General features: G+C 40.9%; 2 protein-coding genes across 4 annotated transcripts in view; one reads left to right on the top strand and one right to left on the bottom strand.

The window, feature by feature from the left end:
• The window catches only part of LOC138017850 (ankyrin repeat and SAM domain-containing protein 1A-like), a 5,920-nt gene extending 774 nt beyond the window's left edge, over positions 1–5,146 (top strand). Inside the window, exons 1-5 of the mRNA XM_068864837.1 lie at positions 1–1,745; positions 2,898–3,068; positions 4,032–4,107; positions 4,411–4,693; positions 4,943–5,146. The exon at positions 1–1,745 is cut by the window's left edge and continues 774 nt beyond it. Coding sequence (XP_068720938.1) covers positions 1,562–1,745; positions 2,898–3,068; positions 4,032–4,107; positions 4,411–4,693; positions 4,943–5,047 — 819 coding nt within the window. The 5' untranslated portion in view covers positions 1–1,561 and the 3' untranslated portion in view covers positions 5,048–5,146. The remainder of the gene's footprint in view (positions 1,746–2,897; positions 3,069–4,031; positions 4,108–4,410; positions 4,694–4,942) is intronic.
• Positions 5,147–7,713: 2,567 nt separating this feature from the next.
• LOC138015780 (sushi, von Willebrand factor type A, EGF and pentraxin domain-containing protein 1-like) overlaps positions 7,714–22,500 on the bottom strand; it is a 53,523-nt gene continuing 38,736 nt past the window's right edge. For 2 of the 3 annotated variants that reach the window (XM_068862887.1, XM_068862888.1), the window contains exons 14-20: positions 15,486–15,668; positions 14,898–14,981; positions 11,897–12,055; positions 11,290–11,454; positions 10,486–10,614; positions 9,507–9,722; positions 7,714–7,844 (exon numbers count right to left, since the gene is read on the bottom strand). In XM_068862887.1, the coding sequence (XP_068718988.1) occupies positions 9,508–9,722; positions 10,486–10,614; positions 11,290–11,454; positions 11,897–12,055; positions 14,898–14,981; positions 15,486–15,668 (935 nt within the window). In that variant the 3' untranslated portion in view covers positions 7,714–7,844; position 9,507. The remainder of the gene's footprint in view (positions 7,845–9,506; positions 9,723–10,485; positions 10,615–11,289; positions 11,455–11,896; positions 12,056–14,897; positions 14,982–15,485; positions 15,669–22,500) is intronic. The other variant, XM_068862889.1, reaches the window with a different exon arrangement.

Here is a 22,500-nt window from a genome sequence, read left to right as displayed (position 1 = left end):
CCGCTGACCAGAGAATTCCCCTAGTCCGTTGCAGTCTGAGCAATGGTCGCATAACGTATTTTTTAAACAGACCAGAATGGTGAGTTACCACTGTTATTTGTGCCGAAAGGTTTTTTTGATGTCAGTCAAGCGTCAGATTTTGACTTTTTCGATAATCCTTTTTTTCTTCTCAATGCCTCATGGTACGAGAAGATTCGGTTACATACTCCGGCGGTTCTCTGTACCAATGGTGATGCAGTACTTCGCAAAACTTCTTGTTCAGATAATTGTACACATACTACGCTCTGAGGAAGTGCGAGGTATTCAAAGCTTATTAGTCGCACACTTCAAGCCTTGTGTAAAGTCTTTAAAAAGAAATCATCTGTCAATGTTCTGAAGAAATTTCCTATATTTATACTCTTAAGAAAATCTGTCTTTTACGACAGCTTGGCGAGTCCAACTTAGGAATCTTCATATGTGGTCGACTTGGCAATCCATGTCGTGTGGCACAATAGTGTCTCGACGTAGCTTCTGTCATGCCAATCTGAAATCCCTATGTATCAATTTGGATGATATTAGCGAGATTTAAGCAACGCTCTTACCGAACTGCGTACGAGAATGTCGTCTAAAATTTACGTTTTGCCAAAAATCAAAGAAACTTGTTGATTGTGGCTGATTCCTTGCCTAATATCACCAGGTATCAAGGAACTGCTTTAAGACAAAGAACGTAAGTTGGGACTATAGAATTTTCATGCCTGTATAAAAAAAAAATTCAGTAGCAACCTGCCGTTTCCGTTAAACGCGATGCTAAGTCTAAATTATTTCAATATTGGCGCGACTGACTTTACTTCGACGAGAGACACCACTCCTGTTCTACAGTCATCTCTCGTTAGGGTGAAATTCATCCATTTGAGTTCTACACGCCAGTAACACGACATTTTCAGGGGACCCTAGTTTGCAGAGGAAATTTATATTACTTGCTTGTTTTTCCTGAGAGCAGGGAGCACCTGACAAAATTTGTCACGTTTTCACCTTGGCCGCTACAAACTTTCAACAATTGTAATTACTCAGCTGATGTTATGAGAAGTGACAATGTAACTGCGACACGTGCGTGTCTGTTTACGAAGCAAATTCAAACAGCCCTTTGCTTTCAATCGATCATACTTATAGGCTATTGTACAAACAATGTGCTTCCACGTGCTATGGAAAATTCGCCTAACCGATATTCTCAGGCGTATAAGTAATGTCCCAACCTTGTTCAGAAGTTTGTTAATGTTGGGATCCTAAGTATGAGCAAAAAAGAGCCACACGCACCTCATCTTGAGTAATGTATTGCTAGGTAACGTAATTATAGCGTCCGACTGGCTAATTTTAATGTCTATTGAAAAAACTGAAATGACTGGCATATGACTGGCAGAAGTGTGTTGAGTGTTTGAAACCTTCAAAGACGAACACCCCGTTAGTCATAAGGAATATTTTTATTGAGTTGACCGGCTTGTTATCATCTTGACACTTGCATTTCGATGTGATACAAACTGCATTGGCCAAACAAGAAATAGCTTCGAAGGTTTCTTGTCTTGAAATGTCCCGGGAGGGTAGTGTAAGTCAGTTTTTGGAATCCCTAGGTCTTCAAGAGTTTGCCCCCGGATTTATAAAGCATGGATTTGACCGGGTTCAGGATCTTTTTTGCCTTGACAATCAAGATGCGGCTTTGGTAATTCCAGATGACAGGAAACGGGAATTTTTCATCAGAACTCTGCGTAAAGGTACTGTTACAAAATGACACGTAGTAGAAGTCATATTTAGGTGAATCAATCTCTCCAACCTAAAAAATTATTTCCACGTATTTTTTAGTTCTGTATCTTAAACCGACATTGCTTCACCTCTTTGAGAATATTTAAACCTGTTCACTGACATTTCAAAATGCTAACCTATATTCATTGCCGCTTCGTTCAGTCATTTCTTAGTAAATGCACGGAGACATACCAAAGACCAGCTTTGCGAGTTTAGTCTCAACGCACTCAAAATTCATCTTTCACGAAGATGCTTTGCTATCAAAATGAACTCCAGCATGGGATGGAATGAAGTCTTCTTTGTCGCGTTATCAGCTAAATCATGCAAATATTGACTTGTTGTATGAATGTTGTAATGACACGTGGGTAACAGTTATTTCATTCCTTTTTATTGTTAAAGTTCCGACGGCATACCAATTACCAAACGAAATAAATTTCTTAAATCTAACCATAAGTTGTGGCCACATATCCCAATATCGTTTGAAGAGCATTTCTTGTCCCCATAGCTTTCAGAAGGAGAAATTTTACACGCCATTGTACTTTGTAAATATTTCAACAACTTGTTCTACGCGCTGAAGCATAAAGCACGTGTTGGTGAACAAAGATTTGGATACAGTGTCACAGCGTTTTGTGTTCCCCCGTGTTATCTGTTCCCCCGAACACTGTGCACTAGTGCTGTGTGTTCCCCCTTCGCCATAACAATAAATATGATAGCAGAATATGAATACAGAAAGTATCCTTAACAAGCATAAAAGCTAACCTTAGGCCTAAAAACGTTTGTTTAGGCCTAATTAGGCCTAAGGATAGCTTTTATGCATGTTTAGGATACTTTCTGTATTCATACTCTGCTATCATATTTATCGTTATGGCGAAGGGGGAATACACAGCACTTGTGCTCAGTGTTCGGGGGAACAAATAACACGGGGGAACACAAAACGCTGTGATAACGGATGTTAAAATGTCCTAACAATAACGTGTCCCCTTGTACTTCCAAATTTGTACAGAGGATCCAGGATTTATGGCGCCAAAGGAAGGGAAAAGCCCCAAAATTTTCTATTTCCTAGTGGATCCCATTACCCCTAATAAAATTTGTCACTGTGATAGCAAATGCAACTTTTCCTTCAGATCCTCAGTCGGTGAAAGTATGGCTTCAGTCGGTCGGTCTCGACCAATACTATGATCAGTTCCAGGCCTCTGGCTTCACGAATCTGGCACAGTGTTCCAACCTGAGCCTGCAATCATTGCATGCACTGCGTGTAAACCTCCCTGGACACAAGAAGAGGCTCTTCAGAGAAGGTGAGAACCGAGTGACATGAGCTGGTTCAAATAAACTCAGTCTATCAAATTGTCAAAAACAAAGTTATTTCTGTCCATAGTAGTCGCTTAAGTTAAAAATAACTAACAATGTTTTCAAGTGACTAATTGAACGACAGATATCAGATTTTCAGTATTTTTATTGGCTCACCGGACACAGGCTATTAGTTCATATACCTTCTGTACCTAATATGGTCAAGAAACACGTCAGCAATAAAGCGAGCTGAAAACATTTGTACAGCTCTGAGAAAAAATGGCCGACAAAAGCCGTTTTCGACCGGGATTGACCGAGGCAGAAGTCGATGCTTTGGTCGACAATACTACCCACGAAAACACCAAGGAAGAGTTGTTGATCCTGGAGTTTTTACTAATAAAACAATTATTCTTCTCGGGCTTACTGGATATAAAATGGTTATCTATCACTTCATATCCAGCGCGCCCTCGTAGAAATAATTGTTAATTAATCATGTGATAGTTATAACTTGAAAGGAACCTCCATTTCAACAAAAAAATTAATTTAAATCACAGGAAATAAACGTTACAGTCAAGCCAGTCTAAAGTATTTTCAAAGAAAGTGTTTATATCCGAAATAAATAAGTTTTAGAATCGGCTATTTTTGTTTTCAAATTTCGCGGGCGCCGCCATCTTGAATCCTTGTGACGTATTACGGTTGTCCCCTTGTTCTGACACGAAGAGCTTTTGTCTAATAACAATAGGGCAACCGTAACACAATTATTCAAGATGGCTGCGCCCACGAAATTTGAAAGTGAAAATAAACGATTTTAAGATTCACTTTTCTTGATATAAACACTGTTTTAAAAACAAATTTCGAACAAATTTGGTCGTAAACATAATTTCCTTTGGTTTAAACTTATTCTGTAGTAAGAGTGGAGGTTCACTTGAAGTTAAAATTATTTCTTTTCAAAAACACTGACTTCCTTTCAGCACAAGGCCTGCTAGGAAGTTTAAAAGTGATGGCAGAGGGAGCCTGGGAAGAGCATGCACAATTGAGTGGTGGAAGGTGAGTAAGAGACAAAGCCTTTTTTTCACACAGAACTCTGGGTAGTTTTAGCAGGTGTACCGTGTACACTGAAGTATGTCTCCAAAATGAGAAACAGCAAGAAAACTGTGTAGACAAGAATAGAACAATTATTTTTAGAAAGAGCTCGTTTGGATGGAGGACGATTGATATTGGGAAAGAAAGAAAAGGAAGAGAAAATCGAGTAAAAAACCGAGAAGGAAAAAAGGCCACTGGAAAGCAGAAGAAGAAGAATTCTCCCGCATTTCGTCCGGGTTACGAGCGGGATCTTAAATTTCCTTACAGGTTTGGTAAATTTCTTTGTCTCACAGCTGACGTTTTACCTCCTGGTGACTCGAGGGACCATCGCGACAACTCGAGAGAAGTCGAATCACACTTTTTAAGAAAACAAGTGAAGTTCATGATCGATTCTGGAAGCGATATTGTGACATTGGATGATGACGTCATCAAGGAATTAAAGCTGCCCGTGATTGGCCGATGTCAGCAGGAAGCAGCAGGGGGAGTCACTCGGGAAGTGCCAGTACACAACGCTTGTCTGGGCATTGGAGAGAAGAAGTTGAACATTACGGTAAGGCGATTGCAATTGTCACGTTTAAACACAAGGAAAATTCAATTCAGGGTGTTGTCTCTTGATCAAAACTTTCCTTTGAACAACTTTTTGGAAGTATAACGCGATTTCGATTAAGTTTACCATGTCTGATACAGACTTATATAGTTCTTGCTATTTATGCTAAATGAGTTAGCCCTTGAAAAGCAAAACAAAAAACAAAAACAAAAGCAAAAAATAAATAAATAAGAAGTTGAGATTTATTTTCAGGTTGTTCCAGACAAAATCAACACCCTGGGAACACCTGTAATGTGGCAATTTCGTCATCGCATTGAAGATGATAAACATTTGTGGCTTGCCAAGGATGTGGACTAGACTCTGAGTGAAAATACACACTGATCGGTTGTAATGACGTGCAAGATGTATGTATCATGAAACTGTATATCAATATGATGAAAAGAGAATAAAGTTACTCCTTTTTGCTAATCTGACGTGTCTAGACATGTTTCAAGATCCACATATAACGAGTTCTTTGGGGGCGCTTTCCATTTGACCAAAAATTCTGAAAAAACCGGGTAAGAAATCAAATGGAACGGATATAATCCGGAAAAAAATCGGAAATTTGGGTATACCTCGCGAAGTGGTCCTGAAGTTCCGGAATTTCAGGAAAAAAACCGAAAATTCCTTCCCATACACCTTATTCCAAAATGGTTCCATTTAAATAATCTTTTGTTTTTATTCAAATTAGCCCTTGATTCCTCGTTCTTAAGCTTAAAGTTCAAAAGAATATTTTACCTTGAACGAGGCATCAAGGTCTAATTTGAATAAAAACCAAAGAATATCCAAATGGCGGCCATTTTGGAAAAAGGTGTATCGGTTCGATCACATTGGGGCTTAGTTGTAGATAGAAATCGAAATATACTTCATACATTGCACTGCACTGACTTGGCTACGCCTTGTGTATTACTGATTCTCGTTCATTTTTCAGTCTCCCATATAGCATAACGGAGCCTGTTAGCCAAAATTATCGAGGAGGTGAATAAAAGGGAAATAACTTAATTAAGTAAAGTACGATCGTCCGGGTGAGTGCAGTCCTGAGAAGGACTGTTTGAGATGACATTGACTGACGTTTCGACAACCTGAGCGGAAGTCATCTTCAGAGTCAAGTGATGACTTCCGCTCAGGGTGTCGAAACGTCAGTCAATGTCATCTCAAACAGTCCTTCTCAGGACTACACTCACCCTGACTATCGTACTTTACTTAATTATGATATGAGTCCTGGGTTCAAACCATTTACGAAAAGAGAAATAAGCTTGAAAAAGAAAAGTGCGCGCGAATTGTCCTTTGCCTTCTCTCTGTATTGTACAAATGTTAAAACCTGCAGCCGCGGTTTTAAGCATGGAAAATGTCCCATTTCCTTGCGTTTGCATTTCACACGTGTGAACCGGGGAAACGCAAAGGCAAGGTAAAAAACATACACAGGTTCATTCTCGTCCACCTTCTTGGAAAGAGGATTTGAACTGCGCCTGCGTGTATTACTTCCCTTGCGTTTGCGTTTGACGTGTGAACTTCGTTTGCATCTGCATTTGCCGGTTTGCACTGCAAATAAATGATTTGCTTCGCACCTTGTGAACTAGGCTTTAATGGGGATTTAAAGATCTTTGACGGCGATGTCGACGAAAAGGTCACCTCAAAATAGAACTTCTCACATTATCGGAGGCTGTAAAGTGCAGATTGCAAGTTGCAGGTCATTGTTTTGCTATAACTGAAACAACCCAAACCTTTACAAAAATGCTAACCTTGGGCTTAAACATTATTTTTTAGGCCTAATGTTAGCATTAGTAAAGTTTTGGGTTGTTTCAGCTATGGTGAAACAGTGACCTGCAACCCTAACTTGCAACCTGCAACCTGCAACCTGCAGTTTACACCCTCCAGCACATTATTCAGTCTCGTTCACGTCGTACAATGTAAGCGAAAAATCCTTGAAAAATAAATAGCAGTTTCAGAGTAACAATGGAGAATAGAAGATTTGTATGCTCGCGATGCACTTCCTTAAAACCTCACATTTGGTGATTTCACATCGTTGTTACGCAGAGTACCGAGCTAAAATGTGCGTCGCATGCGCAGCACGATTTTATTTTTCCACTGTCAGCTAATCACAATACTGTTTTGTGGCGTTTTCGTCGATGTCGCCTGTCGCCTGTCGCCGCCGTAGATCATAAAGTCCCTAATGTCTTGCATATGAACCGCTTTCAGTGACATCTTAACTTGGGCGTGTATTTTGCCGGTAAAATCCGTTCTCAGGTTAAATTCGTTTTAACCTAAGTTAACTTGGTGATCCTCATTTTACCTAGGTTGAATACGCACTCAGTTGAATTGAAGAACTTTTTTTGGAGCCTAAGTTAAGCTTAGAAAAAACTAGGGTCAGGTTTGGATTAGTCTTGGTTATTATACGTGGATATCTATTGACTTATGATACAAAAGTAAATAATGGACTGAAAAGAACTGTTCTGGGTTGTGCATGTTCGTCGTTGTAGTGTAGTAGTGAAGACAGAACTAAAGATCTGGAGGGTTCGGGTTCGAGTACCGGTAAGTGCATAGTACAGTTTTTTGTTCCCTTGCTATGTTGTGATGTTGAGACTGAATGGGTAATTGTATGAATAGAGAAACCGGTAATATGATGTGAATCCCAAAGGAACAAACTTGTAAAGAAAACCCACGTGCGAACAATATTGCATGTCCAGTTGATGTGAATAATTTTGTACAAACGAGGGTCGGTGGTGCATTTTTGAGCACATGACGTCATCATGCATAAGGCCTATTGAACCTATTGTAGGTAAAAACGGATTCAAGCTGAGAGCAGATTTGACCGACAACATGAACACCAGGATTTAGGTCTTCGTGTTTGTCACGTGTTTTTCCCATGATCAGCCGCCAATCCCATCACCGCGTCCTCGACTTTGTAGCTCATGCGCATGCGACAAAGATACTATAATCAACAATACCGTTGTTAACTTTAACCTACACTGACAAAAACTCAGTTTTGTATTTGATCATTTTTATTGAGTTCAACGCGTTGAATACAAATACTTTTAAAGCTCTGTTGATCTTCGTATTCTAGTAAAAAGCGGCTCTGGAAATCTCTTGCCAACATGTGAGCTTCCACTGACTTCTGAAAACAAATAGAACGAGAAATCATTGTAAGGGTATCATAGTAAGGCCAGGGTAAACAACTTCAACTTCCGTTTGATTTTGTTGAATGATGTTGAACGATAATGACTGCTGGGATGGGCAAAAGGTTTCAACACATCATCAACATTTGATTCAACAAAGCTCCACGAGAAACCGCGGTTGCTTTTATGAATACGGAGTTGTTACTATGGATACGTTTTTGCAAAAACGTTGGCCGTGTAGCACTTATATTTGAACAGACTTCACTGATTAGAGTGAAATTTGAATTGCTAAGTTTCTACCCCATATGAACCATGTGAGCGTCAGCCCTACTGATGGAAACGGGCCCACACAAGGACAGAGAAAAAGTCTGACCAGGGTGGGAATTGAATCCACGACCTTCGGGTTAGATCACCGCTGCTCTACCGACTGAACTACAAAGTAAGGCCGTGACTTTAACATCTTCAGTTCCCACGGCCTGCTCCCGTCTGACTTTGTAGCTCAGTCGGTAGAGCAGCGGTGATCTAACCCGAAGGTTGTGGGTTCAATTCCCACCCTGGTCAGAGTTTTTCTCTGTCCTCGTGCGGGTCATTTCCATTAGTAGGGCTAACGCTCACATTGTTCATATGTGGTAGATACTTAGCACTTCATGTTACACTCTAATCAGTTAAGTACGTCATTGAGAGACCGATTAGTGCCCACACAAGCACGCGCATACCGTTAAAAGAAAGAGGCAAACGGCCTCAAATTCATTCAACATTCCCGAAAACAAGAGCAATGTTGAATGGTTATAGACCTCATTCACGACAGCCGCCATGTTGGATTTGCTATTATCATGCAAATTAGCTACACACTTCTGAGGGGGCAAACATCGCAAGTTCGAGAGGTTACAACGAACATCTTCGCCACACAGATGATTTGTTTTACGTTCATTGAATGTTTATCACCTAAGTAGTAAAATAGAATGCTTACACAAGTTACTTCGATGTTTCTTTTTGTGAAAAATGAGCAGATAACGAAGTAGAAAGTCAAAATGTCGGAGGTAAACAAAAGATATAAAATGATTAAAAAAGGTACTTAATTCTAAATTCTAAAATTTACTTTTAGCAATGTTAATTCAATATTTCGACGAGCCGATTTTCCGCAATTTGCCTTTATTCCAATGTTTGCCCCCCAGCATAACGCATGGCTAATTTGCATGACAATATGAAAACCAACATGGCGGCTATCGTGAATAAAGCCTATTGAAGCAAAGTTTAATTAAACTCATTCAACATACTTCAACACGGTTGAAAGGGGGAAGCAAACGGTTTCGACATCTCTGTTCAACAAAATCGAACTGATGTGGGAAGCAATGTTGAAGCCGTCATAGGGAGGTGGCACTCCTTATATATAATTATTGATCCATCTGAATCTTCCAAGTCTTTCAATCTGTTCCCGTTCATTTGTTACGGCCATAAAATAATTAAATGGATACAAAAGGATCACACGAACATCATGGAAAGGTTTTTCATGTCAAAACAAATATAACGCTGTTGCAAAGGCAAACATTAAAATGGTAATAGAAACGAAAAGATGTAAATGACTGTGGGTTAAAAAAAATCCTTAGAAAACTTGACAAGACACGTTCAAAACTGATTATTTATTAAATTTGAGTGAATACCTTATAACGACTCGTCTGACCCAGAACCAGGATTGATAAACACTTTGGCGACATTGAGCTGGGCGAGCCCTTTATCTTCTCCGTGCGTGTTTGTCACTCTACATTCGTACGAGCCACTGTTCTCATGCGTAGCGGCTTGTATGCTTAGCCTGGAGCCAATCACTTCTCCATTGCTGTTTTTGATGTTGGATTGAGACATCCTTCCAAGGAAATCCGCTGAATAGCAATTAAAAACAGTCACCCAGCATGGATTTGGCGTTCCCTTTGAAACCAGCGCAGCTGTATAACTGTTTTTTTAACTTGAATCATAATAAAAGTTCAAGGCTGCGATGCACGCAGTTTTTATGTTTTTATTATTGTTTTCAGTTTCCGTTTGCTCTAATCTGGATCTTGCAATTAGACAAAGACTAAAAACAGCTTAAGAGAGGTTTACGAAATCAGAAAACAAAAGTAGGGAGGCGCGGTGGCCTCATGGTTAGTGCGCTCGACTCCGGATCGAGTGGTCCGGGTTCGGGTCCTGGTCGGGGACATTGTGTTGTGTTCTTGGGCAAGACACTTTACTCCCACAGTGCCTCTCTCCACCCAGGTGTATTCAATGCTGGCGAATTCAATGCTGGGGGTAACCCTGCGATGGACTGGCATCCCATCCAGGGGGGAGTAGAAATACTCCTAGTCTCTTCATGCTACAGAAACTGGAGATAAGCGCCGGCCTGATGGGCCTTCTAGGCTCGTAAGCAGACTTTACCTTACCTTACCATATTGTTGCATGTTCTGTGTAATAGCCTACCACTGCGGCCTCGCCCTACCCTACCCTACCCTCTCACCCTTGCTTCCCATCTCCCTGGTTGGAAGAGTCGCGAACTATTCCACCTCTCTCCAAGGTCCTCTCGGCTTACAAAATGCCGCCTACCAGCTGCCATGGTGAAAGCCGCGAAAGCCCTGGGGGACAGGGCTGCTCTTTATTTTGTAGTTGGCTTACCAGCTATATCTTTCAAGAATTCCCACTTGTAAGTCGGCGTTGGGATTCCAGTTGCGAAACAGCTCAAATTCACATTATCATTTTCGTTTATGTCGATCAGGGGATCTATCTTGATAATTTGTGGCCTCGCTGCAAGTAAAACAGTTGACACGACCGTCAAATGATTAAGTCGAGAGTAACTGCGAAGGAATGATGCGAGATTACAGGGCTAGAAAATACCTTCAAGTCACAGTCGGATCTGGTTTTGTTTGGCCAATTAACTCACCAAGAACAGGAGCCCATCAAGTGCTGCCTCTATATACACTTATTCCTTGAATCAAAACTTTCTCGAGTTAAGTTTATTTTTAGAAGTCCTTTTTTCCGCGAAGTGACGGCGAAACACGAAAAAAATTCTAGCGTGATGCGTGTTTTTGGGTGACATGACGTAAAACGACAGCACTTTCATAGCTCTGTTTTGATTGGGCTTTTAAACTCGTATTCCTCTCCCCCCCCCCCCCCCCCCCGCCTCCTTTCACGAGAGACGTTCTATTAATAACTCTACTCGAGAAAGGATAATGTTGCCTCCGAGGCCGAGTACGAAAAGTAGAGGCTCTATTTGATGGGCTCCTGCCAGGAACCAGGAAGCGCTAGAATTTTAGGCCAAGGATTCGATCAGGAACATCCCTCCTTCGCTGCACCGATAAAACGTTCCTATGCTGCTGATGATCTCTTCATCACTACTGGCCCATCTAATTAAGTCTACTTTTTTCCATCTCATCGCCCCAGGCGTGTTTCTAAGATCATATATAACCATGCAATACCAACCTCCACAGTCCGATGGCGAATTAGCACCCAGTGTGAGAGTGGATGTCCCGTTGGGGCATGGTATGCAACTCATCTGTTGGACCTTGTCTTGATATGTATTACGTGGACAGTGGTGACAGTTTGGTCCCAGTCCAGTCTCAGAGAACCGCCCTTTGGGGCATTTGGCTTAAATAATATAAACAGTCAAAAGAAGAAAAACGTTACAACATAATCCGACGAATAAAAAGTGTGGCAATTTTATCTCACCACAATTCTTGTTTTCTTTGAAAAACTCGTTGTATTGTTTCGTTGAATTCCTGAGATATGTTCTTTGGTTTGCTTTATCCAATGAACCCGCAAAAGACAAACTAATTAAAAATTAGCTTGCAAACATTTTTTTGGAAATCCTCAGCAATGTGCAATCACTTGGATATAGCTTGCTGCCAGTTAGGCCAAAGAGTTATATATAATAATCAAGGAAGACTCAGTGGAGTCGTGGAAAATTTGGGGTTCCTTGCGGTGGGTATCCACAGGTTGTACAAGCAGGTAAATGTGTTGTCAGCGCCATCCTTTTTTCTAATGAATATGCTTCATCTTTTGTACGGTGAGAAGCTCAGATTTGACTTACGTTTACAATCTGAACTTGATTTTGCTCCTGGCAGCGACGAAGTTCCTGGAGGACACGTCAGAACGCACTGCAACTGTCCCTGTTGGTTGTTGTGGGTCCCCGCTGGGCACGGGCTGCAGTCTGTCACAGAGGATTTGAACGTACCACTAGGGCATTTAGCTGTAAAAGATTTTATTAAAAGAAACAATCGTGAGTTCCTTCATCAAAATTAGAGCTTTAGCCAGCTCAAAGGTCGCAACCGGCCAGCAGAAATGTCATCGGTCTCACTCGTAAGGAAGATTCATACCTGCAATCTTGGACAAACCTAGTTAGTGAAAAGTGACACACCACTATAAAATGGTCATTCCCCAATTTGTCTTAACATACTTCCCCCCCCCCCCTCCCCTTAATCCAATGAGGGTTTAGAAACGGCCAAAGTCTTGCACAGTATTTTTCACCACACTATCAACACTGGTATGAAGGGGAGGGGGGGAAGAGAGGGTAGGGGGCCAATATTGTAGGTTGTGAGTTGTGAGTGCATGTCCAATGATGTTCAAACCGAGAATTTTCCAAAGAGGTTTGTCCAAGACTGTGGCTCTCTTTTCACTATTTTTTTACAATCATGTTTATTTGGAATACTACAATATTATAATTGCCGATTTGTCGTTTCTTAACATTATTCCGAGGCTGACGGACAAGATCCTGATTAAGCTATATCCTGCATTATGGGGAACTTAAATGGCAGGTTATTTTTCCGATCATAAAAATTTCCTCAAGATTCTAAGACTGGCCTCATACACGTACAGTAAAACTGGCCAAGTTGGTCTCAGACGCACCAGCCCTACGAAGAAGTAGGAGAAAATACAGGCGCTTATTTGCCTTCTTTACGATGGCAAGGGCAAGCTATCAACTGCTTGCGATCTCAGGTGCGGCGTACCGCAGGGCAGTCTACTGGGTCCTATCTATATTATTTTATATTAATGATCTCCCCAACTGCCTGCGGGCCGCTGCGCCAAGGATCGTTGCTGATGACACAAACATTAAGCTATCGGCTAAAACGTTAACTGAACTCAAACAAGTCTTGATCCCCGAACTAAGTAACCTAAAGTAGCCGACAAAAATCAGTATACATGATTTAAAAGAAAGCAATTTGAAAACAATTAAGTTTAACTATACATGTTCAAAACATGGTTAAGGTTTGGTGTGAACGGGGCATTAGTTTAAATGTTGCAAAAACTGAACTGATAATTATTGGGTCAGGGCAGAATTTAACTGTTCAAAATGAAGACGTTGAAATAAGAATTGACGATCAATTACTACTACCACTACTACTACTACTACTACTACTACTACTACTACTACTACTACTACTACTACTACTACTACTACTACTACTACTACTACTACTACTACTACTACTACTACTACTACTATTACTACTACTACTACTACTACTACTACTACTACTACTACTACTACTACTACTACTACTATTACTACTACTACTACTACTACTACTACTACTACTACTACTACTACTACTACTACTACTGCTACTGCTACTGCTACTGCTACTACTGCTACTACTGCTACTACTGCTGCTACTACTGCTACTACTAGTAGTAGTAGTACTACTACTACCACTACCACTACAACTACTTCTAAACTGTATCACTTATGTGGTTATTGCACTTAAGATCGAATGAAATTGTGAGCCCTAGTATTTTGGCGCACTGAACAACAGATAAATCCTGACCGTCTACGCTCGTTGGGTCAAATGAGTGTTTCAACTTCTTAAAGTCAATTCTAAGTTCTTTGCATTTTTTCGCATTTAACTGCATTAGACTGTCTCTGGACAATGCTACGACCTTGTCAACAGCAGATTGGACATCACTCTGGTGGGCGCGAGGAACAACCTCGGCCACCGTAATGTCGTCTACGTACTTCAAGGTACAGATATCGGATATTCTCAGGTCGGTAATCATGAGAAGAAACAGCCACGGGCCCAGCTTGGTCCCTTCAAGGGACACCTTCAGGAACTGGACCCCACCCAGCAGAGCAATCAGATGAAAGCTTTGCAACGCTTGCGGCGGTTAGTCAGAAAATCAACGATCCAGTTAGCCACACCACGTGGGACATAAGGGTTGAAGATCTTTTGGAGAAGAAGACTGTGATCAATCAGGTCGAATGCCTTTCTCATTTTAATCGAACAGCAGCAGCCCCGAAGCCGTCAGTGGCTTGAGAATAATGGTGAACCATGGAAATGAGCGCATGAGTAGTAGAAGACTTGGAAATATCCATGTACTGATCAGGATCGATAATCTGAAGCACAGCTGGATCTAGGTGCTTAAACATAACAAAGTCCTCCGCCAGTTTAGGTATAGAAGGGGTCAGGGAAATCGGATGTAATAGGTTGTTGTTTGGGTGGAAGAACAACGTCGGCCTCTTTCCATGACTAGGGTAGACTCTGCTCCTCAAAGCTGCAGTTCAATAGAGAGGTGATGGGTGGAGCAGGGATATCCTCATTATTCTCGGAACAACCAGTTGGGCAGACCATTCGGCAGTAATGCTTTGTTAAGTTTGAGCATTCTGAGAGCATACCAAACCTATGAAAGTGACACACGCACCACGTCAGCCGAGCCGCGCGCCTAAGTCGATGGAGGACTGAAGACTTTGATGGGTTCCAGGAAGGCCATGTTAATCTTGTTAGCGAGATCCCGGTGCGATGATGTATAGCCACGAAGTGCGCTGAGTTTGGGGAGTAGCTCATCCGAGCCGTAGGCTGGAGACATACCGACGATCTTCTTCACTGAACTCCACCTCTGGTTTTTCCTGTTTGAGGTTTTGGACCTTGGAAGCGAAAGGGCATCATCTTTGCCCTTTTTATCTTTACAAAAGTATGTTTCATGCATGCTAATGTATGACGAGCTTGTGATAAAGTGTTGACTTTTTAAAAATCATAAGCACTTTGCTCGCAGTTTTTTTGGGGCCCTGTGTTGGAAATTCGAACATTTTTACGTACCGCAATATGTCTGGGTTTGAGCAAAATGGCTCACTGTCATCTCAATCCAATTCTCCTGGCAAGAAGTGTTTTTCTCGACTGCCTCTGAAAAACATAATATTATTGATTCAATGAAGAGGAAGATAACGCAGCGACTCTCTGGTAGTCACAGTGTTTTTTTGAAGAGTAAGACAATGTTTCGTAGCAACATATAGGTAACCTTCATCGTAATTGAGCAACCTTAGCAAACTTCTTGTATTACCAGTTGTATGAAAAGAATGAAAAAGAAACGTTTGCGTAAGTTGAAGCGCTGAGTTAACTTGAAGGTGATCGACACGGGTCAAAGACTGAATGCGGAACCTCATTTCAATCACGTTAAAATAAACTTCAAAATAACTATGCTTACAAAAATTCGTTCACCGAGTCAGTGTACATGTACTGCGTATGGGCTTTGAGAGACGACGCAGGGGTAGAGGAAGATGGCATGGATATTTTAAAGCGTAATTGAAAACAGCCAATATTGAAAGGTTTCCCCTACTAGCTTCTGATGCAACATATAGCACTAGGAATTCGGCAAATTTTTTAATATTTTATCAAACTTTATCTCACCAACACAATCAGGTATGACGTCGCTTGGGCTCCAGACTCCTGATTCGCACGTCCAAAATGGTGATTTTGGTTTATATAGCACAGTTCCGCTTGTACACGTGACTGTACACCACTTAGTGGTACCTACGAAGTGGCAGGATTTTGTGCCACCAGTGGGTCCTATTGGATCATAACATGAAGGCCCTGTAGAATGAATACATTAAAATATCTTCACAAGTTTGACCCAATCTGGTGCTGAGCTCTCTGGAGTGATAACTAAAGTAATCGATTTATTTTAATTTCAAGCACAGGTGCTTTGCTTTAAAGCTTTTGATGTGGAGAGCCTAACTTGCACAAAAACCAAACGAATTCAAAAGGACTTCAAGCAACAAAGAAGAGTACAAACTCATTAGCAAACTTTCTTTTCAAAGTGTTATTCCCGATGGAGATTGAAATTATATAAATGTTCTGGTAAATTCAAAGTTAGGTAGGCCAGAAGAATGCAGGACAAGATTTACGATAACTTGAAGAAACAATAAAAGATTTTTGAAGTGCAAAAACGTTTCCTACTCTGGCCTCGCAAATTCAGTCAAAACTCTTTCTCAGTGTTTGTCACACCAGGCCTCGAAGATTACTCCAAGCATTTTCGCATCTTCAACAACACATAGCATGACCACTTACTTTACGGAGCCATGGATGCATGAAACGCGTTGCAATACATTAAAAGGTACAATAGTCACTAATTGAGGTAAAAATTATCGGAAAAAATGCGCGACGTTTCGACCGAACCTCGGTCATTATCAAGCTTAAAAGTGAAGATAAAATTTGCATACATATAAATATAAAACTAAGAAGGAAAAGTGTGTCAAGTGTAAAAAAAATATACAAAAAGGGGTGTTAAAAACATGCAAGAATAATAATAATAATAATAAAAAAAAGGATTAAAACACTTTCGCACGAATTGAGTCTGACTGTACATTGAGGCTTGGTCTCAGTTCATTAATTGAAAACATTTCATAAATGAGACAGTTAAACTTGCTCTTGCCCTTTTTAAGATGGTAAAATTCCTCGTAAGGTCATTGGGCACATAGGAATGTTCCACACGGAAATGCTTTCCAATGGAGGAAGACGCATTCTTGTGCTCGTCAACGCGTTTATGCAAATGCAGCCGTGTGTAACCAACATAACCTGCATCACACAGGTAACATTTAAATTGATAAACAAGGGATTGTTGGTTGACAATGGGAGGCTTGCCTTCGCGCGGTTTCAGATGCTGTTTAATCTTGTGGCTACGAAATATGGGCTGGACGGTCACTTGAATTTTCTGGCTCAGATCTTTAAGTTGTGCTCTGACAATATCGGCTGATGACTGGTCCTTAAATGGCAGAACAACGGGAACCGCTTTTAATTCGTTGTTAACAGCTGGTAACTCGAGAACAGGTTGATCAGAAGCTTTGACTGCGATAAAGGGCGAGATGGCGGAATTAATTAACCTGTCTGGATACTTTGGTTTGGTTTGGAAATCCAAACCACAGTATACGTCAACCTACCAACACTGGCCTTTTGCTGCATTTAATGCAGCGAATTAAAAGTGGTTCCAGTTGTTCTGCCATTTAAGGACCAGTCATCAGCCGATATTGTAAGAGCACAACTTAAAAATCTGAGCCAGAAAATTCAAGTGACCGTCCAGCCCATATTTCGTAGCCACAAGATTAAACAGCATCTGAAACCGCGCGAAGGCAAGCCTCCCGTTGTCAACCAACAATCCCTTGTTTATCAATTTAAATGTTACCTGTGTGATGCAGGTTATGTTGGTTACACACGGCGGCATTGGCATCAACGCGTTGACGAGCACAAGAATGCGTCTTCCTCCATTGGAAAGCATTTCCGTGTGGAACATTCCTATGTGCCCAATGACCTTACGAGGAATTTTACCATCTTAAAAAAATGCAAGAGCAAGTTTGACTGTCTCATTTATGAAATGTTTTTAATTAATGAACTGAGACCAAGCCTCAATGTACAGTCAGACTCAATTCGTGCGAAAGTGTTTTAACCTTTTTTTTTTTTTTTTAATTCTTGCATGTTTTTAACACCCCCTTTTGTACAGTTTCATACTTTACATACTTTTACTTCTTAGTTTTATATTCATATGTATGCAAATTTTATCTTTACTTTTAAGCTTGATAATGACCGAGGTTCGGTCGAAACGTCGCGCATTTTTTCCGATAATTTTTACCTTAATTTGTTTTAAAAAGCCTTTGCTTATACTAGTCTTTAAGGCCTGGTTTTCACTAGCAACGCAAGCATAAGCACAAGGAACACACGCAAGCGCATTTGCTTGTTGTTAATTAGTGTCTATTGTTCTAGAACTAACAAAATGCTCTAATGAACAAGAAACTACTGGGTTTGCGTATGCTTCTTGTTTTTATGCTTGCGTCGCTAGTAAAAACCAGGCTTAAATAAAGAATTGTGTACAGTCGAAGCTCTCTTTACGGACACTCTGGTAAGCGGACAGCTCTACTTACGGCCGCCTTGTTTGAAACCCCGTTTTAACTCCCATACAAACTCTGTATTTTTACATTCTCGTAAGCGGACATTCCCGTAAGCGGCCGCGGACACTTTCAGGGATTACGACTTAGACTTTTTCTTTGTTTTAAGCTCCCGTAAGCGGAAACCCAAAAGAAAATCAACAACCTCTGTACAGTATCTTGTTTTTATCAATCAACCATTTTACATTGCCGTTCGTCACAATGATTTTACAGTAATTACAGTACCATATTTCAATGTTTGTTTTGTCGTCATCCACGTCCGGTTACATTTAGAAGCATATGCGCTTGTGACTGGAATTACAACGCTGTCAGCACATTGTAGCCAAGGCACTCAAGTTTCGATTTTAGCCAAGGCACAGAAATTTTAGTGTCACCATAAAAAATATACTGGCGAGGAATTTCTAAGCCGTATCCGGCTCCTCTGTTTACTCACTTTCCCCTTACAACAGTCTTTCCTTTGTTTGTACCCCGCTTTAAAAACTTGCTGCCAAACTGTATCACTACTTTTTGTTGCAGTGAGGCTGTTAATGTTGGTTACAGTTATGATTTGTTATTTTTGAAAATCACTGAGGTGCATTCCTAGTACTGCAGTATACGGTACTGTATTACTGTTTAGTTATCGTCATTATCGTAGGATTGTATAGGGCGCAATAAAACAAAAGTGTCATTTAATACCGCGGTATTTTTTTGTATACCAATATTTATGGTTAGCTGGGCAAGCCCCCGTAAGCGGCCATCTATCCCCTACACCTCTAGTGGCCGCTTACGAGAACCATTCTCGTAAGCGGCCAGCTCCAGTTACGGACATTTTTATCCCGTCCCGAGGGTGTCCGCTTACGAGAGCTTCGACTGTATGAGATTTCAAGCCCTTTCGAGTCAAGATTAATGAACTGTGGAAGAATGTTCAACAAGAATTAAGGTGAGGAATTCAGTTACAGGAGTTCCACATTATACACTTAATGTATGATCCCGAGGGAAACAGTTAGTTCTTTTTTTCCCTAGAGTCCTGAGGCACTAGCGGGCACTCAACAAAACGAGCACTGTGATTGGTTGATTCTTGGCCACATGCCCCCTGCTCACAATGGGCCATTTCCGAATAGGCCATTTCCGAGTTCATGTCTGCCTCCTCTTCAAGGCGAGTCTAAGTGCGAAGTTTTTCTTATGAAAATTAGTTTTCATTCATATGTAAAGTAGAACTAATTAACATCACAAAAAATTTGCACTAAGACTCGCTTTGAAGAGGAGGCGCATATGAACTCGGAAATGGCCTATTGATGTTTGTCTCAGTTTCGAAGTGAGTCCTGGTGCTCAACTATTGAAAGGGAAAGGAGTTTGATATGCATAAGAATACGAAACTCATTTCCATTTGAATGGCTGTGCACCACGACTCGCTTTGAAACTGAGGCATGCAGCAACTCGGAAATGGGCTATTCAAATGTTTCCCGACCGGGATACAATTCCGCAGTTGTTCCCCGCTCGATCCAGGTGTTTTCCTGTCACCGTTGAAGGTCTAAATGTATAACAAAGCACTTAATGAATGGTCCCTCGGGAAACTAGTTAGTTTTGTTTTCCCTTGAGTCCTGATGTTTCCCTCGACTTCGTCTCGGGAAACATCAGGACTCTCGGGAAACAGAACTAACTGTTTCCCTCGGGACCATACATTAAGTGTATATTTGTTTCCGAAGATTATCGTTATTTCGTTTGGATTAGTCAAAAATTGTTTAAATGAAGAAGTACATCGTGCAGGAGAAACTGTCTTGCTTACGTAGCACAACTCTGGGACCAAATGGGACTTGTGTCCCTAGTTCCCACTGAAACAAAAATTGCTTTGAAAGAGTTGGGGAGTTTGAGTTATAGATGGGACGAGCCACCGCTGGAAGATCTTCAGAGAAATGGATGAAGAACGTGCAAGTACTCAATGACCTCCTGAAGTTCGAAACCAAAAGAAAACTCAAGCCAAACAAAGCAGTCGGGTTGCCTGAAATTTATGGCTTTTGTGATTCAGGGTAGGAAGCATACGGTTCGGTCATCTTCCCACGCAGAAGAAATCCATACCGCGCCTGGAATTAAAAGTTGTCTTTTGCTCGTTAGAATCCTCAGCACCACCATTTAAGCCTTAAAGTTTGCCAATATTGAAGAATGCAAGAAAGGTTTCTGGATTGATTCTCGTACAGTTCTGTCTTGGATTAGAAATGCACCAGGAAAGTTCAAACCATTTAATTTGTGTCAGCAAGAGTGGCGGAGAACCAAGAAAAACTTGACAAGTTTAGATGCATTCCCTCAAGCCTCAATCCAGCCGACGCTTTGACGAGAGATATTGACTTGGAAAAATTGGAAAATTGGACGAAAGGGGCCCCACGTTCTTATTTACAAAAGACGAACAAATTCCATCAGATAAACATTAAAACCTAGAGTGTGGAAATGATCATCACGTCGTGAAAGAAATTAAGGACATGAAAAGAAAGGAACGTTATTTACTTGTCTAGTCCTCTATCGCTGGAGCACTAATTGGAGACGCTGTAAACTGAAATCAACAATTAACACAAATCAAATCAAATGTTGGTCTTTGAGGAGAGAGGAAAATCGGAGTACCCGGAGAAAAACCTCTCGGTGCAGAGTAGAGAACCAACAAACTCTAACCCACATATGACGCCGAGTCCGGGAATCGAAGCCGGGCCATATTGGTGGGAGGCGAGTCCTCCCACCACTGCTCTATCCCTGCACATCACACCAAAGAATCGTCACAGAAAAGAAGAACAACATGCATTGTTTGTCGAGAGTTACGACGAAGACCTCTACAGCATTTGATGGGCAGCTCCCAAATACACGCGCAGAAATTGAGAAACCAGCCTTTGCCTGCACAGCGATAGACATGTTCGAACCAATACAGATCGGAGTAAATCGCAAGACATAGAAAGAAGCGCAGCCGATGATGATCATCTTCGCATGTTTGACCACAAGGGCTATTTACTTAGATCTGGTCACCGATCGAACAACGGACGCCTTTTTCATGGCATTCCGCAGATTTGCATGCATAAGAGGTCTTCCTGCTGTGTGTACTTGGTCGGATCGTGGAGCTAACTTTGTCGGAGCTCAGGAATACTAAGAGAAATTTGCAAAGAAGAGAATATTACCAAAACCCAGAATACAGAGGATGAAGAGTTCAATTGCCAATTTCGCTGAGAATGGAATATCCCGCCCAAAGCAAGTCACATTAATGGTGTTGTTGAAAGCCTAATAAAGTCAGTCTGCCAAGCAATAAACGCGAGTTTCAGACAACAAAGTCAAACGGAAGAACAATGGCGAACTTGCTATGGCTGAAGTAACCTATACTATCAACAGCCGTCCTTTGTACCCTATTTCTAATGACATTTGGAAGAATCCACTTATCACCAAACGGTTTAATCATCGACCTTACGATGCAATTCCCGTCCCGAACCCGGATGACAGCGTTAATCCAAGGGATTTACTTGGTTGACGTCATCCCCTCTGCTCAAGTACGCATTCGAGGGAGATAAAACTAGACTTGAGATCGTACTTCGGCTGCTCTGAAGATACTTCAGTCGTTTCTAAGGTGACGAAGTAAGATACTTCAATTTAAATAAACCCCGTTCACATTCAAAGAATAACTCGGCATACTCAAAGCCTTCTTACGTCTCTGGTATGAATAAAATCACCAAGTATTCGAATTGTCTGAAAATAACTCATCATCGCTGCTCCGTTGTATTGAGCTGGTTGATAGATTAAACAGGGACACCCAACGAGAATATAGTTCAAAACCACTTAAACATAGCATTTTTAAACGTATTTTATTATTTAAACGGGAGATAGAGGCATATTTTTATCCCCAAAAATTTTTCATCTGTTCGGATTCCCTAGCTGAAAGCCTAGTGATCCGAAAATTATAGGGATCAAAACTTACCTTTTCGAAAATTTCAGCCAAAAAAAGGGTTCCCGAAAATTCTAGGCGACCTTTTTAGGGTAAAAATTCGTTAAAAATAGGCAATTATACCATATTTTAGATGTTCGAAAATCCTAGGATAGGCAGGCAAGCGAGGAATTTTACAACAAATGTTCCGAAAATTCTAGATCTCAAATCGTCTTCCGAACAGATATTTTCCGAAAATTAACGTTGGATGCCCCTGATTAAAGCCATCGAATGAGCTTTGCCGCAAATTTTAGGGCATGAAAATCTTCAACAAATGTTGCTAACGATATCTCTTAACGTGAAAGGATCTAATATTGAATCGTTAAAAAAAACGTATTTAAGGGGGGACAGCTATCCTTAGAGTTATTTTCATAGAGTTATGTCTTAGAGTTAGAGTTAAGATTCCAAAATCCTGAATTCAAGATTTTGGACTGCCAAAATCCAGAATTCAAGATTTTGGAATTCAAGATTTTGGACTTCCAAAATCTTGAATTCAGGATTTGGCAGTCCAAAATCTTGAATTCAGGATTTTGGAAGTCGTTAACTTTAACTCTAAGTC

This window comes from Montipora capricornis, chromosome 9, assembly GCF_036669925.1.
Source record: "Montipora capricornis isolate CH-2021 chromosome 9, ASM3666992v2, whole genome shotgun sequence".
Lineage (NCBI taxonomy): Eukaryota > Metazoa > Cnidaria > Anthozoa > Scleractinia > Acroporidae > Montipora > Montipora capricornis.
Note: the sequence above shows the minus strand (reverse complement) of the source record. Positions and strands in the feature narration are given on the sequence as shown.